Genomic DNA, 17,801 nt, shown 5'->3' on the forward strand with positions numbered 1-17,801 from the left:
TACACATCTGTAATGCAGCTTAAGCATAACTTTTATGATTTTATCTTTTAAGATTTTATCTCTTGATTTCCTTTTCAAATGCTGGCAGATTGTGCAACGGGTTTGTAAACATATGAACACAACTAGGTCATGGCATATATAATGCAAAGAGATGATTTGGGGTTTAAACCAAATAGTATCCCTGTATCACTGAAAAAACAATGGGACTTGCATTCCACTAGGGAGCAACATAACCTTGACTCAAATGCCGTCTATTTACCTTTACGCTGATTTTAGAAATCATTGCCAAATCTGAGCATTTAAATAACAGGAAGTTAAGAAACGGGGTAATAGTGTACAGGACATGTCCTTGAGACAATTTCCTGGAGTTCCCAGCTCATTCCTCCTCAAAAGCTTTCGGCTTCAGTGGAGACAGACAATAACCGACGTGATACGGATGGATTCTCTCAAATCCACCCATGCAGTGTGCAGAGAGCAAGATAAAGCCCCGATTAGAGCCCTAAATTATGAACTACCATTTTGACATACACACCACTTGCATGGAGAGTCCTTGAGGGCCAGGATTTTTTTTTTTTTGACATTGTTAAGATCTCTATTCCCCAGATCTTTTAGGATTTTTTTAAAGAAAAAAATACATTCTTATTCACTTATTCTTATTGCTGTCCAAAGGAGAAATCTTTGAGATATTTTAAATATCTCATCTCTTGTTTTTCATTTCCATTGGGTGTTATAATCAATGCTGTTACACTACATGTGCATGCAGTCAAGTGTAGCGTTTTGCCAGGTTTAACAGAATGTATAAATAGATATGGCAGGCTGTCTTACACTTTGATAAGCTTTAGCTGACTGCACTCCATAACCATCGATGGAGTCAGTTTGACAGTTTCATTTTGATAACTAGCTTCCCAACAGGTATCAAATTTGATTCCTGTTTGACAGCCTCAACGACCTATTTTAACCCAAAAATATACAGTTTAAACCAGTGACTGCACACAAAACAGTCTGCAGAAAATGCACACCAAAATGACTGGGCAACTTTAAATACATAAATAAAACGTCATTATAAACTGTAAAAAAAAATGTATCACTGTTTATGCATTTTTAAAGCAAAGTGTTTGGGAGTGTTGTTATATTGTTTTACAAACCAAATTTATTATAAGGTTTCGGGATAATACTTTAAGTGGCCGCTAAAAGACATTTTAAGAGATTGTAGGATTAGCTTACATGAAATTGTACGAAATTAAGATGTTAAGATGTAAGAGTTTAAGATGTTTTAGATTTAGTCCGAGAGCTTGTTGACCCTTCATTGAAAATCTATGTACGGTATACTGTCCATGTCCAGAAAGTAATAAAACATCATCAAAGTAGTCCATGTGACATCAGTGGGTCAGTTAGAATGTGTTGAAGCATCGAAAATACAGTTTGGTTCAAAAATACCAAAAGTGACGACTTTATTCAGCATTGTCTTCTCTTCTGCGTCTGTTGTGAAGTGCATGTGCGAGACTAAAGTCACGTGACTGCAGTGACGCGGATGACGTGTTATCCTCAGACATGTTTGTGAAGTTTTTTTTCAGACTTACAGCATGCGTCTCCCTCAGACTGTAAACGAAGCCAGGGCAAAAAAAAAACAGCTGGGGCGCACCAGATAACACGTCAGCCACGTCGTACGTCTTCCGCATCACTGCAGTCACGTGACTTTAGTCTCGCGCATGCGCTTCACAACAGACGCGGAAAAGAAGACAATGTTGAATAAAGTTGTAATTTTTTTTGGGACCAAAATGTTTTTTCGATACTAATGTCACATGAACTACTTTGATGATGTTTTTATTACCTTACGGAAATGGACAGTATACCATACGTATATTTTCAATGAAGGGTCAGAAAGCTCTTGGACTAAATATAAAACATCTTAAACTGTGTTCTGAAGATCAACGGAGGTCTTATTACTATCCCTGTAACACTAGAACCCTACTCTCGTCTTATCCTGGTTATGAAGTGTGAGACGTGTTGATGTTAAATGCATTGATAAACTTGTGTATGTGTTGTTGATGTGTCAGAGGTATCTGTATACGCCCGAGTGGCTGATGTGTGTCCATGCATGAGGCGAAAATTTGCATGCCTCGGTTTGCGAGCTGATAAATGAATGCATGAGTGTGTGTACGGGACATAAATTGTTTGGGAACGAGCAATGAGCAGAAAAGCGAAGATGGAAAGCCCTCTCTATTTATTCTAAATAAACTCGGTTTGTGCTGGCATGTGCACGGGGCCATGCAAACCACACTCTCTAGGGGTACAATTTCACATCCCCCTAATTACAGTGGGGTGTAGCGTTTCTTATTGGGGCCTGCCAACAATTGTACACAAATGCACACACACAAGGGCAGAGAACGAGAAAGGGCCATCATTAAGCACAGTTTGTTATCATTTTCATTAGTTTCAAAGGCAATATTTCACTAAACATACATAGTATACGTAGAGTGTTGAATGTTTTCCTATCGTTGTGTTTATTTGTAATGGCAGATAATAAAAAAGGCACTGTAATGTTATTCCATGTTATTCTTCTTTTCTCCTCGAGATTCCGGAATAATGACCCCTCTTCTGTACAAACGTCTTGCACATAGTAAAACTGTAGTCATGGAGACCTAGCTGTCGTGAAAGGTACGGCATTTAAGTCTCACACCCTCAGACTTTAAAGCGTGCACGCACACACACGACTGCATTCGAATGCATTCCCAGAAGTCTACGGTGCTATTGAAGAGAGTATAATCAGTATTGCAGTATAATCCTGTGTGTGTGTCCCAAAACTGTCCTGAAACAGCTTGCCCTATTTTTTCTTCTCACCAGCTTCTCTCACTCTTTCTCATTTAAATTCTCGGTACAATGCTAGTCCCCCACCTATACCCCTTTTTATAACCAGCGCCTGAAAAGTGAATGAATGTAGGCCAGTTGCAGAAGTACCTAAAGCATCCTTTCTGTTTGCTCCCTAGGCAAAGGTTTAATAGGGTTTTTGGTGTGCCTTCAGGTTAATCTGTAGCAGTAGCAGATGTTGGCGATCATTAACCTGAGAGAACCGTCTAAGAGCTTGGCATCTAAGCTTTCCACAACGGTGAGAGAGAGACCCAATTCCTATGGTGCTGATTGTTTCGCTCCAGTTTTTGACATGTAGAGTTCAGCCCCCCAAGACTGCGTTCAGTGGAGCTAAACTGAAATTAAACACAGTTTTCCCGCCTGGACCTCCACGATGCAACGTTTTTATTCCAGTAGTAAAAGAAGCATTTCATAAATGTTTTCCTTCCTCAAACGGACCACCTAAGACCCCTCTCTCTCTCTCTCTCTCTAACAAGTATGGTTAAGTTTCTTCCTGCGTAGAAGAGACCCCCAGACCCATCATGTGGAATAAATGAACTCATTCATCCAGCGCCGAGTGGAACACTACAAACTAAAAGTAAACAAGCTTGAAGCACCGTTCAACGGTTCTTGACTGTTTTCTGGTCGCTGCTTGGCCAGTGGATTTGGTTCACATTCTCTGTGGTACTTCTGTATTAGTTCCTTTCTCTTATTTCTTATATATCCCTTCATGTCAATACGACTGAATTATGTGCGTTATGAAATCAGGAAATAATTTTTTTTTTTTAAACCCCCAAGCATTTGACCCGAAGAAACATCTGCGCTCAAAACCTTGTGCACTGTTCACAATGAATATATGAAGATTTTTTTATGCGAATGCTTTTCCTGAAGTAACATTTAAGGAGCGATTTAATTTTTGTTGAAGCTAAAAAAGTGTTTTTTCATTTAATTCCCAAGAGACTATTAATATAAACACAATAGGGTGATTCTCACGAAATCCAGATTTAGAAGTTGTCCAGCATCAGAATTTTTAAAAAGCCCTTGAAGCCAAATTTTTTCTGCACATATAAGATTAAGGTCTGAACTTACAATAACCATTATTTTTAGAGGATTTAAAAAATATTTCCTATAGAAGTATTTAAATTTTTTAGATTATTGTTATCAAAAATTATCATTACCACAACATGATATTACATTAAATATATGCATTAACAAACTCATGTTTCGGTAATGAGAACTAAAAAGTTGTCTAGGTACTACGACAAACAAAATTTCAACTTTTATCTGGAGAGCAAAAATAAGAACTGCTTACCTGGTAGCCATCTTGAGTGTCACAGTCAATTATGTTCCTCCAAAAAAAATTTTGTTGTTGAAAATTTTTGTTCCTTGAGGGCTTAAACAGTGATTGAAAATTGTTGCGGAGGATGAGAAAATTGGTCTTGGACACATTTATATTCCATATAAATATCAAATACCACATGTTTCTTTACTGTAAATGTTTATAGTATAACATGCACTGAAGCTTTTTATTTTTTTATCAAAACGTTTCATTAGACCTCATAAGTCTAATTTCGCGAGAATCACCCAATAGGCCTCATTCATAAAAAGCGAGCAATGCAAATTGTCTCATTGAATACAATCCCCCATTTACACAGAAAATCTGCTTTGTGTGTTCGATGAATGAGGCCTTTTTACATTTACATGTTATTCACAGCTGACACTTTGTCATGTATTACGTAACCTACACCCTACGGTAACTGATAGCATCATCTTGTATTTAACACACAGCAATCTAAGTTCATTGCTTAGGGTGTCACTGACAAACTCAGTCATGCACTAAAACTGATCTCATAATGTTCATAACTCCTCATGCTACGACTGCAGGTACAGAAACTCCCCACTGGCTCATTTATGTGACTTACCTTTCGTACTCTTGGTTGTCATGGTCGCAGCGTGCGTCCTTGTGTTTCTCCCAGTCCTTGCCGTGGCGACATGTTGTAAGAGACACAATGTCCTTGCCGTTGTGGATATGATGCAAAGCGTTGCGAGTGTCTGAGCCGATGCCCGTCAAGTAACGCTTCCCTTTAAACATTAACAAGTATTTCCGTCGTGGTGGGACGGTGTTGCGAACTAACCATCCCCTCTCGCCGCCCTTTTGCGGGTGTTCTTTAGAGAACAGAGGTATGGAGACGTCAAAGCCCGGTCTGAAGTGTTCAGTGTTCAGGCTTGCTTTGGCCAAAATGGCCTGACCTACATTAAAGCCCAGGTCCTCTGTGTAATTAGGCCAGGTTCCCGAATAAAGGTTGAAGATGACGTGGTTGCGCCCGTCGTTCCATAGAGGATATCCTCGAATGCGTTCATCAACGTTGGGCACGAACTGTGTGGACAATTGGTCCCTGTCCAGCGTGTCGATGCCCAGCACAAAAAGACAGGCTTCGCGCGGGTCTGACGTGTAATAGCGCGATTCGGCAACAGAGGTGAGTATCTTCCGATAACTCTCTGACACCCGTTCTCCTTTCTCTGGTGGATAGACGTACACACGAAAACTATTTTGAGCTTGACACCTGGCAAAGTCAAAGCAGGTGTCCATCCTACATCGACTGTCTTTGTAAATTCCAGCCCATGCCTGCCGCCGTTGCCTGGGTGACTCACCGGGTCCTCCTCCATGCTGAAGCTCGGCCTGGTCAGCGTAGCCTGGGAGCAGGGCCCGATCCAGCCAGTCAGGCCAGGGCCGTGCCACTTCCCCCCTCCTGTGGGTGATGAGACCCAGAAGGCGTTCCTGCAAGCCACCCCAATAATAAAGCAGCAGCCAGCAGCACGTGCATAGGCTCAGAAGCACGTACTTCTTGCGTGCCTGCATGAGGCTGTCTCTCTCACCCTCTGTGCTCCGGGGCCCGGCCAGGAGCCTCAGCAGGGAGGAGATGGGGTGGACAGCAGGGGCCGAAGCTCCAGCATAGCCCCAGTGTCCACTTGTCCATTAGCGAAAAAGACAAAGACGAATCACTCTTGCTTATCCGTTCTCTGCTTATAGCATGGTAGGCTCATGCGACATAAATGTATTTACTCTTCGCTGTCGTGCACTGGAAGTGATGCGGTGAAATTTCCCCTCTCTTCGTAGCGCCTCTCTCCTCATGGCTCAGTGAATCCCTCTGCGCGCCCCTACAAGAAACAACAACACACTTCACTACACAGCCTTCTGTTCATTTCTTTCAGCACTTGGACACACACACTCATTCTGTCCTCAAACAACATCCGCCTCATACAAAAACATGAAAAAATTAGTGTGATGAAGCAAGGATGCATCATGGGTGGCACTTTACTTTTTTTAATGCAGTGCACTGTGGTTATAAAAACAAACGTATAATTATTTCATATATTAAAGTTAAATGAACACGTCCAGATTTTGGAAATTTTGCTTATTCACTGTATCCCCCAATAAGTCCATACATACCTTTCTCATCTCCGTGCGTGCTGTAACTCTGTCTGACGCAGCCCCCGCTAGCTTAGCTTAGCACAAAGTCTGGAAATGAATGGCTCCAGCTAGCAAACTGCTCCCAATAAGTGACAAAATAACGCGAACATTTTCCTATTAATGTGTTATGACTTGTATAGTCACAGCGTGTACAAATAAGAAGGTGATATGAGACACAGCGATAGCAGTGCTTCGTCTTCTGAGAATATAGTTCCCAGTATGTATACTGTTAAAAGATCGCTGTGTCTCATATCACCTTGTTATTTGTACACGGTGTGACTATACAAATCACAACATATAAATAGGAAAATGTTCGCGTTATTTTGTCACTTATTGGGAGCAGTTTGCTAGCTGGAGCCATTCACTTCCAGACTTTGTGCTAAGCTAAGCTAGCGGGGGCTGCGTCAGACAGAGTTACGGGACGCACGGAGATGAGAAAGGTATGTATGGACTTATCTAACTCTGGGGGATACGGTGAATAAGCTAAATTCCCAAAATCTGGGCTTGTTCCTTTAATGCTCAGCTCCATGCTTGAATATACAATGGCTCCAAAACGTACTTGTACCATTAAGCAGACATGTTACTGCATTATTTAACAAAATGTCAAACCCAGTATTATCTGCAAAACATTTATGCTAGATCTCTGTCTTAAACATCTACTAAAGCACAGAAATGACAGGTATAAAGCGCATTGAAATGGTGTATGATAACCAGAAATTATGCAAATGCTTTTGTCTTACTTATTAACAGAACAGCTATATTTATCATTGAAACACAAAACAACTTTCAGTTTGTTTTGTAGGAAAAGACTGCGCTATATTTCTTTTATAAAGGTGCCACTTGCCTAGATATTCTGTTATTTAATGCAATGACTTTGATGAATTTTTAAACATGGTGAAATGTAAAAAAGCCAATGTAAAAAGACAGAGCTTTGTGGTTAAAATTACAGACACCCCACTTTGAAATGAACAGCTTAGTCATTGTGAATGTTAAAGGAAAACACCACCGTTTTTCAATATTTTATTATATTCTTACCTCGGCTTAGACAAATTAATACATCCCTATCTTTTTTCAATGTGTGCACTTAATTTTTGTACAGCGCGTCGTGAATGTGTTAGCGTTTAGCCTAGCCCCATTCATTCATTAGGATCCAAACAGGGATGAATTTAGAAGCCACTAAACACTTCCATGTTTTCCCTATTTAAAGACTGTTCCACGAGTAGTTACACGAGTACTTAGTAGAGCACTTAGTTTGCGTCATCACTCCTGACTAAGGAAGTTTGAGAGAGAGGGGGAGTTCATGATGCTACAGTGCCCGAGGTCGAACTGCTGCAAACTAAGTGCTCTTCCGCCATACAATATAGTTCTCATTTTTTATTTTGGGCAAAAAATGCCACGTTTTATTTTGTGCCACCATACTTACTCGTGTAACTACTCATGTAACAGTCTTTAAATAGGGAAAAATTGGAAGTGTTTGGTGGCTTCTAAATTCATCCCTGTTTGGATCCTAAGGAATGAATGGGGCTAGGATAAATGCTAACATATTCACGACACGGTGTACAAAGATTAAGAGCACGCATTGAAAAAAGAGAGGTATGTTTTAATTTGTCTAATTTGGGGGAAGAACATAGTAAAATATTGAAAAACTGTGTTGTTTTCCTTTAAGGTGCTTTGCACAGGTAGTTAAACAAACCTTAGATAGTAGTGTAAAAACATACTTTACAACAAAATCCACTAAACACGAATATAAGACCATCCTTAATTCGAAATGGGTGCAGTGGTTGCCAAACTGAAATGAAGGGGGGGGTATGCAAACTTTATTGAAGACTCAAATAACATTTTACTTTAGTTATTTTGTGGAATAACCTGTTTGATGTAAAGGTGCCCTTTTGTACAAAGTAAAATGTGCTGCACAGTTTCAATATTAATACACTATGAGCCAGATTTACTAAACAGGGCAAATTGGCATGAGAGCAAAATTTCAAAGAAGCGCCAGTGGGAGTGGAAATTTCAGACAGTTTAAGGGTTTAACATGCTTTTTAAGGCGTTAAGTAATGGCGCAAATACCAGACAACTGACAAGAGCCAAACCTTAGCAAATCACATTGCGTGATTCATTTATATACCTCCCCCCAATATTTTTGTGTCTGGAAAGGGAATCTCTTTCAAATGCATATGCAATAAGGTCAGTCGCAAAAACATCCCCACCCCTGTTCGGTGCAAATTTTTCACTGCGTGTCCAAATTAAATCCTTACAGTATTTTTTACGGCAAAAGAGAGGTTCAACTTAACTAGTATACAGTATGCTTAATTAATACTTGTCTGACTGTACTCTGTGTGTGTAAGTTCAGAGAGAGAGAGGTACATATATAGGAGATGTTTATTGTTTAAAGGGGTACAAAATTGGTCAAAAACAGTGGTCTAATAATCCTTAGCTGTTTTTACATACGCACACACACACACACACACACACTGGTGCAGTGTTTGCCGTCAACATGTTAAACAAGAGGAATGAGATAGCATCTCTCTCAGCAGGCTCTAGCTCAGCTTCAGCAGATGAAGTGAAGATGAAGGGCTTGAAAAAATAAAGAGGCTTTAAGAAACTTAAATCAAGAGCGAGCGGGAAAACATAACCCGTCTTTTAAAATCTAACGGCAGTTAATCTTTTGGGAAACTGAGGCTGCTTGTTTTTGTGTTGTGCGACAGTTTTGAAAGGAAGGCGGATGTCAATTTTCATCAAAGTGTGTACCTGTGTGTGCGGTGCATGATAGAAGGTCAGTGTTTATACAGCCAGGCGATGTACAAAGACAGCTTTCAGGTCTAACCTGCCATATTTCTCTTTATTTATCTTCTCTTCTCTGCCTTTTTGCTCAATTCCTCTATAGGTTTACTCTTATGCACCCCCAGCCCGTATACAAACTTAACGTTCACAAAGTAAAGGCGAGGTGCACGATTTTTGAAAAACGCTTTGGAGAAGGGAGTCCGGGCCGAGTACCAAAACACACTTGTAGCCAATCAGCAGTAAGGGGCATGTCAGCTAATGACACGGAGGATAGAGAGCTCAGTTCGATCAAACCTCTTAGGGGTTTAAGCAAATACTGTTGAACAAATTGAGTCAAGCTAAGACACTTACTTGTGCTATGCAAGTCTTTGAGCATGCAGCATGTGTATGCGATCTATGTCTCCTGCAGCCGTTTGTCTGTGGCAAAAATCCGACCTCCGCCTCTTACTCTTGTGCCAGGCGTTTAACGTCGCCTTCAGTGTGAAACAGAGAATAACCACTGACATGCTAAAACATGCAGTACTATCAAAACCTGTTCGACCTGGATTACGTAGTAATGCATATTGCTTTCACTCATTTACAACATCATTGCCTGGGCTGCGTAAGTGTGGGGGCGGGTCTATAAAAAAGCTCCAGATTCCATAGGATAGGACTAGGAGCTAGGGCTGGGCCGATCCACTTTTTCCATTACCGATACGATTTCGATACCTGTATTCTGAGTATCAACCGATACCGATCCAATACTAGTATTTTTCTTGATCCATTTAGAATTGTGTAGGTATAAACACATAAATATATATATGCACACATATACACACAAAACATGTTGCACAAAATCAGGAGAATATCATGTCAAGTGAATAAAAATAATAATAAGATATAAGTTAAAAGAATGTAAGTGTTCTTAAATATTTATTAATTGATTTTGAGTGGACATACGACTGAGCAAATAAATAGTTCAAGTAAATTTTTACTTAATTGCGCAAACTGTCACAACATGAAAGACTTTTTAATCAGATGTTTAAAATACGGCTTTTGTGTGTGTGTGTGTGTGTGTGTGTGTGTGTGTGACATATTTAATTCACGCTACTCTAGTGTATTAACTCGGCGAGCACCAAACCATTCAGTTTTTGAGACCTTAAATATCTAAAGTATATATATATTTGTTTTTCGCATAAGGCTGTTGAATATATTAAGAAGATTTTGAATATAGTGTATAATAACATTTATGATGCTTTTATAGTAGTTTGCTTTTTCTGTAGCATGACAGTAACAACCACCAGTAACGCATAGTATTGGATTTGGATCGGCCTTGTTTTTCCGATACCCGATCCAGCAAAAAAGGTCCGGATCGACCCAATATCCGTTCCAAAGTATTGGATCGGCCCACCCCTACTAGGAGCGTGTTTGTTTAGGTGATTTGAAATGTGAACACTGGCTTTCAGAGATTGTGCACCCCGCCTTTAAATGTAACATGAATGTTATTGACTTCATTATACTTGCTTATATATGTTTGAGATATGTATGCTTGTGTGCACTGTATTAATAAAAGGTGTGCATATATAATTTTTATATATACATACACACACACGGGCTGCACTTTTCAAAACATAATCATTTGAGTTAAAAAGCAACTATTGGCATCTATGGTTATTGGCAGATAATACGATAGAAATATGCTCATGTGTGTGAATGCATGTATGACGGTGGATGAGATATTTATGTAAGTGATGTATGGTAAGACCTTCGTGCTAATGTTGTTTTGCATAGTAAAGCTTTTCCCATCTAAACACTGCACCCAGGCACATATTTGTCAGGAAACAGATGCAGAGGATTCCATTACAAGCTGCTCATTATTAATTCAAGAGTACCTTAGTTAGTACATTGATTTCTCAGCTTTCCTTTCGTTTGTCTTTTTTCCCAATGCTGATATTTATTGTTGCAAGGGTTAAGATAACTCACACTGTGCATAGCTGTGAACACCAAACGCACCTGAATATAGGACAATGCAAATTCAGTGCATTTTTGGATGTGGGTAACCCACCTGCAAAACAGGGAGATTGTATAGCCAAAGATTGAAGTGTTAGTTGTGTCTCCAATGCTTATTACCAACACAAATCCATATACAAATAAATGTACATTTAAATATTTTTGGCAAATGCCTTTATCCAAAGTGACAATGCATTACAATGTATACATTTTAGTATATGTGTTCCCTGGGTTAAAACCCACACACTATAAAAAATGCTGCATGAAGTTAAAACAACTTGGATATGCAAGTCAATTCAGCCTATTATTTTAAGTTTTGACCTGTGATAAGTTGACATAACTTACTTAATTTGTTAGGATAAAGTAACATAAAATAAATGTTTTGATATCATGTTTACAGTGCTAACGCAATACTCTCCGAGCTTCAGGAACACGATACGTAACAGTGAGTATATAACAGTAATCCGACTTTCTTTATATTCTGATCACATAGCATCATTCCAAATATTCCAAACATCCTCTAACATAAAACCCAGATGACAAAGGCCGGAAACACACAGAGGGTGTGACCGGTTGTTTCGGGCCAAGAGAGACGTTTCTTACTCATTTGCCTTCTACAACACTATTTTTCCCATTCAGCCATAGTCTTACTTTCATTTCACTTACACTGTAAGTCTTTCTCACTTATTCTGCACAATATATCACAATGAGGTAGGTCTAGAAACAAGCTGGAGGCAGTGTAATGAGATCGGGATGTGATGGCGTTTTGCTCAATCACCATGACAGGAAACAGCTGAATAAGTGAACACAGCCTTCGAAACGTTGAGCGATACGTCTTCCAGACACTTCATTAGCTTTTTCAGAACAAGTGTTTTCCACTTTGTAAGGTCAAAAGCTATACGTTGGCTAAGCATCACGGATATGAAGAAGGACAGCGAGCAGGTGGACGTGGCTAAGAGGCAGCAGTTGAAAGCATGCCGAGTTAGTTTCCTGTGTCGTGCCTGTTGCCCAGATCGCTACAACCCGAGTGGTTTTTTCACATGATGAGTGTGTGACAGCTGGACATAGAGCTTATCTCTCCTTGCCCGTCTCCCTCTCTGACGAATGAATCAGATCTGCATTAAAAAGCCTGCTTAGAGGACAATTTATCCTTCAGAAGTGTATTTTTTCTTCCTTTTTCAAAGTGAAGTGTGTCATTTCTGTAATGTCCCTTGTCACATTTCTTAAAAGATAATTTCTTAAAAGATTTATTGAGGCAATTGTTTACATATAGGAAGAGCATGAAACCAACACGTATAGCATATCCTAGATCATTTTGGTTTGGAATGATTAGTGAGAAATGTTTGTTTCTATTGAAATATCTAATCCAAGTAGTTTTTTTTTTCATTTTTGCCTGTATTGACAGACAGTAGTTTAGGCAGTGGCGGCCGACGACTTTTTTTTTCGAGGGCGCAACATGTATGTAGCCCGTCATGTGTGTGCTTCGTAATTTCAAAATAGGTGTTCTGCGCGTCGAGTGATTCTATGTGCATCACGTGTCTTGTCAAAATAAGTGCCTGCTCCAGATGCGTCTAAAGGGTTTATGATAGAAGAGACGCTCGCATTTGCCACATTCTAGCATAATCTCATGCGTAATCAGAGTTTACTGTTAAGGGAGTGTCTTGCATGTATTTTGTGAACGTGAACATCTCTTTTATCATAAACGGTTTTGACGCGTGTGCAGCAGGCACTTATTTTGACAAAACACATGATGCACATGGTTTACATGACGCAACAAACACATATTTTGAAAACACGAGCAACACACATGACACTCCATACACATATTTTGAAAACACAAGCAACACACATTACACTCTGAACACTTATTTTGAATTAGCACCCCTCGGATGAGCAGTCACGAGCCCCCACTGAGTTTAGGAGAGGACAGGAAAGTACACTAGAGAGAGAGAGGGGGGTACGGGACCGGCAAAGGACCTCGAGCCGGTAATCGAACTCGGGTCGTCTGATTTTACGTTAGTCTTTGAAAAACAATTGAGATATTAAAGAGATTTCATTTGTGATAGGGCTGCAAAATGTATAGTTTTTCAGCATCAATACCAACATTGCAGAACAAACCGAGCATTTTTTTAGTAAAACTATTGTGGACGCCTTTGCCAGTGTTATGAGGACGGAGAGAAATTTCTGCGATTTCAAGAAATCCAAACGAAAAAATCTGCGATTTCAAGACATGCAAGGCTAAAGTTAATTCCTAAATTGCAATAAAATTAATAAATAAATAAAATATCATATGTCATTTCCCCTTCAATATCGTGCAGGCCTAATTTTTTATTTTTATGGGCATTGTTTAGGGCTGGGCAAAAAAAATTCGATTTTTCGATTAATCGTTTTTTTTTTTTTACGTGGTCGATTCAGAATCAATTCTCAAAGAGCATAATCGTTTTTTTTTCTGCAAACATTGAACGTAAGATTAATACTAATCAAATTACTAGTCTTCTTCACTAGATGTCACCCTCTTTTTGCCTTGCGCTATGTTACCAAGGAGCGAGAGGCGAACTTGTCATTCTTTCATTCAGTGCTTAAAATGGTGGTTTTAGGTGCTTCATCCACGTTGATGCCACCTTCACATAAAAAGTAAGAGGTAGGGAAGCATTTTAGATTTCGCAAGCAATAGTATTTGTATTAAATCTATATTCATTGAGTTGAATCGAGAATCAAGTATAAAAAATGACCCGAGAACCGGAATCGAAAATTGAATCGAGAATCGAATCGATTTGATAGCTTGTGAATCGAAATTGAATCGATCTGGAACATCTGAATCGATACCCAGCCTTAGCATTGTTTATAACAAGCTAACTAAATGGATTGCTTGTAGTTTCCACAGCACAGTAATCTGGGATTGAAAAAAGTATTTTAACACTGAAAAAAAATGACACATTACTTTCAATATCACTACTACTTAGCTATTTCTAGTAACCAGAGCACTGTGGGATTTACTGTAAGACCAACCCCCTTGGAAGCAACACAAAGTTTGTCTAATAAACGTTCCGGTTAAAAGACCTCCCTTTTAAGATTTGATGTAATTATTTTGTATTTGAAGCCTACAACTTTCTAACCTGTCTCAGCATCTGACTATTTTTGTGCCACGTCTGTGAAATCCATTTAATTTTTGCTCAATTTCAATCTTTGACACTGCCTTTCTTAGTCAATATTAAATATACTGTAGCAAGGTTATATTTTCACTGAATGTTTTTTACAATATATGTAGGATGATGTATGTATGCATAGAAAACAATCAATAACAATAAAGGCTTTAGCTAGGATGTCACGGTTAGGGTCACATTTGCTTTCAGATATACCCAGAATGCACCAGAATTGCCCCAACTAAGAAAATGTTCGTTCTCGCTGAAGCTCTCCAAAAGATACAGTGCGTCTCTGTGATTTCCTCCTTAATTTAGCATCAGCTGCCCTAAGCTATACGTGTAAGAAAAATGCTACTGGCAACTGTATATGCTATATGCTAGAGAAATACAAATGGTGTGGTGAAGTGGGTGAGACGGAGTTAAAATTAAACGCGAGAAACTGTCATTACAGGTCAAGTGAAAGCGACAGCAAGGTTGGAGCCAACTGCCCAGCCTAGTTCTGCTGCATGTTTGTGGTGCTGAGACTGACCCATGCTGAGCTTGTGGTCAAGCCTGCTGGGACGTCAGTCTGGCCTGCAGTCAGATGAGCTTTTGAGAAAACACAGACCAAAATGACTAATGCGAATGTAATTTCAGTGTGGAAGATGTTTGTGAAAAATCTCAATCAAATCGTCTTAAGAACAGAACAACATACAGGACATGGAGTTTTGGAGTCATCTCAAATCAGCAAATGCAGATTAAAAAAGAAACTAGGGCAAAAAAGTTGTTTGTGCTCACAGACTGACATGTAATTTCTGGTGCAATATGGTTGAGAAGACGGTTACATCTTGTTCAACAACCTCCCGCTACTTTCATGTTTTAATTACTGGACAACAATAATTACCAGCAGGCATGATTAGTCTACACAATATGTTCTCTGCACACATGCCACAAAGGCTAATTATGCTAACAAACAGGATGGGTTGAGACAATTGGAGGTTATCAGCTCTAGCAGTCATAATTGTATGAATACAGGGCATATATTTAACCTAAATCTACTCTGAATGTCATAGACCTATTAAAAACATGAGCTTGCTGTGCCACAATGCCTGGGTATTCATTCCCATTCTCCTCCTTTCTCCGTTACCTTTCTCTGGCCTTAATGAAGTCATATACGTTATATGAGATGCTATGGAGTGAGTTTTAATAGCCTGAAAGAAGGGTCAAGATTCCAGCCATTTTTCCATCCCCTACCGATTCCCCTCTTCTTTCAACTCCACCGCAGGGGTGGACGCTTTATTCATTTCACGTGGTGCTCTCATTATAGCACAAAAATCAAATGATGAAGAAATCTATTCACATACCAAGCCCAGTGGTACATTTTCCCCCAAACGGTTTGGAGTCTGCATGGTTTTGCACGGCAAAATAACTGCGAATTTTAAAACAGTAAAACTGCACATAACTTATCAGGCACAAGCAAGTTACTGTTTTAAGCACTGTAGGTGTCTTGGGATCTAATTAAAAACACAAACGCTGTGAAATGCAGTGGTGTTCCTAATACACCTGTGGTAACACATGTCAGACTCGAATTTGTAATCACTGCTGTCAGCATGCATACTTTATAGGGCTATGATCCATTTATGCAGGTAGTAAGTAATTTAACATTGTAAATAGGCATGTTTTAATATTGTTTGAGATTAGTAACATTTGTGAGTATATAACTAATAATACTACTAGGATTAAAAAATACTAGCATATATTCATCAGGTCTAACTTGTAATAACTGCTGTCAGCATGCATACTTCATGGGCTCATTCATTTATACAGGTAGAAAATTATACATTTTAAATAGGCATTTAATAAAAATATTGCTCAACTATTGGAGCATATATGTATTGATAATAAATACAATTAAATAATGCGATATGAATTAGGTATTGTCAGTTTGTTGCACTTAACATGAACCACTTGGAAATATGTGTTAAATTCAACTATATCTATATTATATCTACTGTTACTCTCGTTTGCTTTGTTATTATTCTTCAGTGTAAAGGTGAGATTAGTGCGATACCTGTTATAACGCTGGTCCTTCAGTATGGCCGCATCCTTCCTCATCATCTGCCGACACTGAACGCTTCCTCCTCTCCTCTCTCTCTCTCCGTCAAATGTCCCTGCTTATGTTTTCACTAGCACAATGTTAGGTGATGCAATAACACCCGTGCCATACGGTCCACCCCTGAAGCGCTCCGTGGACACCCCTCTCTCTCCTTCTCGCCCCTAAAAAGCGCGTCCTCTCTCTTCACAGCTCTACAACCTGATTGAGTTACAGAACGGATCGCACGAGCAGACGCAGCGAGCGCGCGTTCGCTCGTAATCTCACACCTCTTTCTGCGTCTCTCCCGCTCTTTCCACTCAATAAGAGGCAGGATTTCTTACATAGGCTATATTACTATTCCATTGTGGGTATTTATATACATTGTTTATATAAGTCTAAGTTCAGTTATGGGTCTCGCGGCAATAACGTGGCTTCTTACCTTAATTGCGCGTGGTGTCGTTAGAAAGAATGAGGAGACAAGCTGCCGTCTATTCACAAAGCTAACAAACACGCCAGCAACCACGTAAATATTTTAGTGAGCTGTCGGTGCATGCAGGAACACAGCGCTGTGTTGTTGTGTATGAAATATGACGAGGAAACAATGGTCGCAGCCTGTGCCCTTGGGGTGGGGAGCACATTTAAAACCGAAGGTCTCCGTGGCCTTGAATAAAAAAATCTGAGTACCGAATTAATTAAGTATTAAAGCGATGCGGATGCACAACGCAAGACCGTTGTTTTGTCTGTCAGTAACCCCTGGCTGAACTTCAACGGTGCACTACCTCAAATTCCGTTCAATCGCACCCGGTTCTGGCTCAACGCGATGCCGCCAACGTCCAATGATAAATCGCTTTTTCTTTACATTTAGACAATTTTATAAAATGTACAAATAATGCCAATCCACGATATCCACCCGCATATGGGTTTACATTGTTCGTTACCTCGCATCCTCAATATTACAGTCGACCACGCCCCCAGCGTTTGTGATTGGCTTGGGGACTCGCGGTGCCTTCGCACGAGCTAAATTTAAAGTAAACAGACGCACATCTGGCCAGCGGTGCGCGTCAGCGGAGGAGGCCAAAGGGCACAGCTTCATGTTTTTTGTTGTTGACAACTTTGTTTGACAAGCTAAACTATCTGCTCGAGTTAAGAAAGTTTACGAAATTTAAAAATAACACTAAAACGTAACACGTTGCCTTGATAAAACACTTGTTGTCAATAAAGTTATCAAGTACATATTTGTTTGCATAAAAAATTAGCTAACATGGAAGAGACGTGAACTTAAATTTATGACCTGAACATTCAGTGTTCAAGAAATATAAAAAGACAAATATGAGCTAAAACGTATATGACTAGTTTAATACTTGTTTCGTTACAATTTCAGTCTAGTCTGTTTAAAACATGGAAAGGGATGTTTGTCTTTGTTGTTGACATACTGCATATTGTGCAGACTTCCCTTTTAATCTACTGCCCTCTTGTGGTCAAACAGAAAGCGCTC

The 17,801-nt window shown here is 39.5% G+C and overlaps 1 protein-coding gene across 2 annotated transcripts in view; it reads right to left on the bottom strand.

Moving 5' to 3' along the window:
• Positions 1 to 17,260, bottom strand: part of LOC135779551 (exostosin-1c) — a 67,395-nt gene extending 50,135 nt beyond the window's left edge. The window contains exons 1-2 of one of the 2 annotated variants that reach the window (XM_065290322.2): positions 16,283 to 17,260; positions 4,770 to 6,006 (exon numbers count right to left, since the gene is read on the bottom strand). In XM_065290322.2, coding sequence (XP_065146394.1) covers positions 4,770 to 5,707 — 938 coding nt within the window. In that variant the 5' untranslated portion in view covers positions 5,708 to 6,006; positions 16,283 to 17,260. Of the gene's footprint in view, positions 1 to 4,769; positions 6,007 to 9,451; positions 9,473 to 16,282 lie in introns of those variants that run through there. The other variant, XM_065290328.2, reaches the window with a different exon arrangement.
• Between the last annotated feature and the right edge of the window lie 541 nt (positions 17,261 to 17,801).

The sequence above is a fragment of the Paramisgurnus dabryanus genome, chromosome 19, assembly GCF_030506205.2.
Source record: "Paramisgurnus dabryanus chromosome 19, PD_genome_1.1, whole genome shotgun sequence".
In the NCBI taxonomy this organism is placed as follows: Eukaryota; Metazoa; Chordata; class Actinopteri; order Cypriniformes; family Cobitidae; genus Paramisgurnus; species Paramisgurnus dabryanus.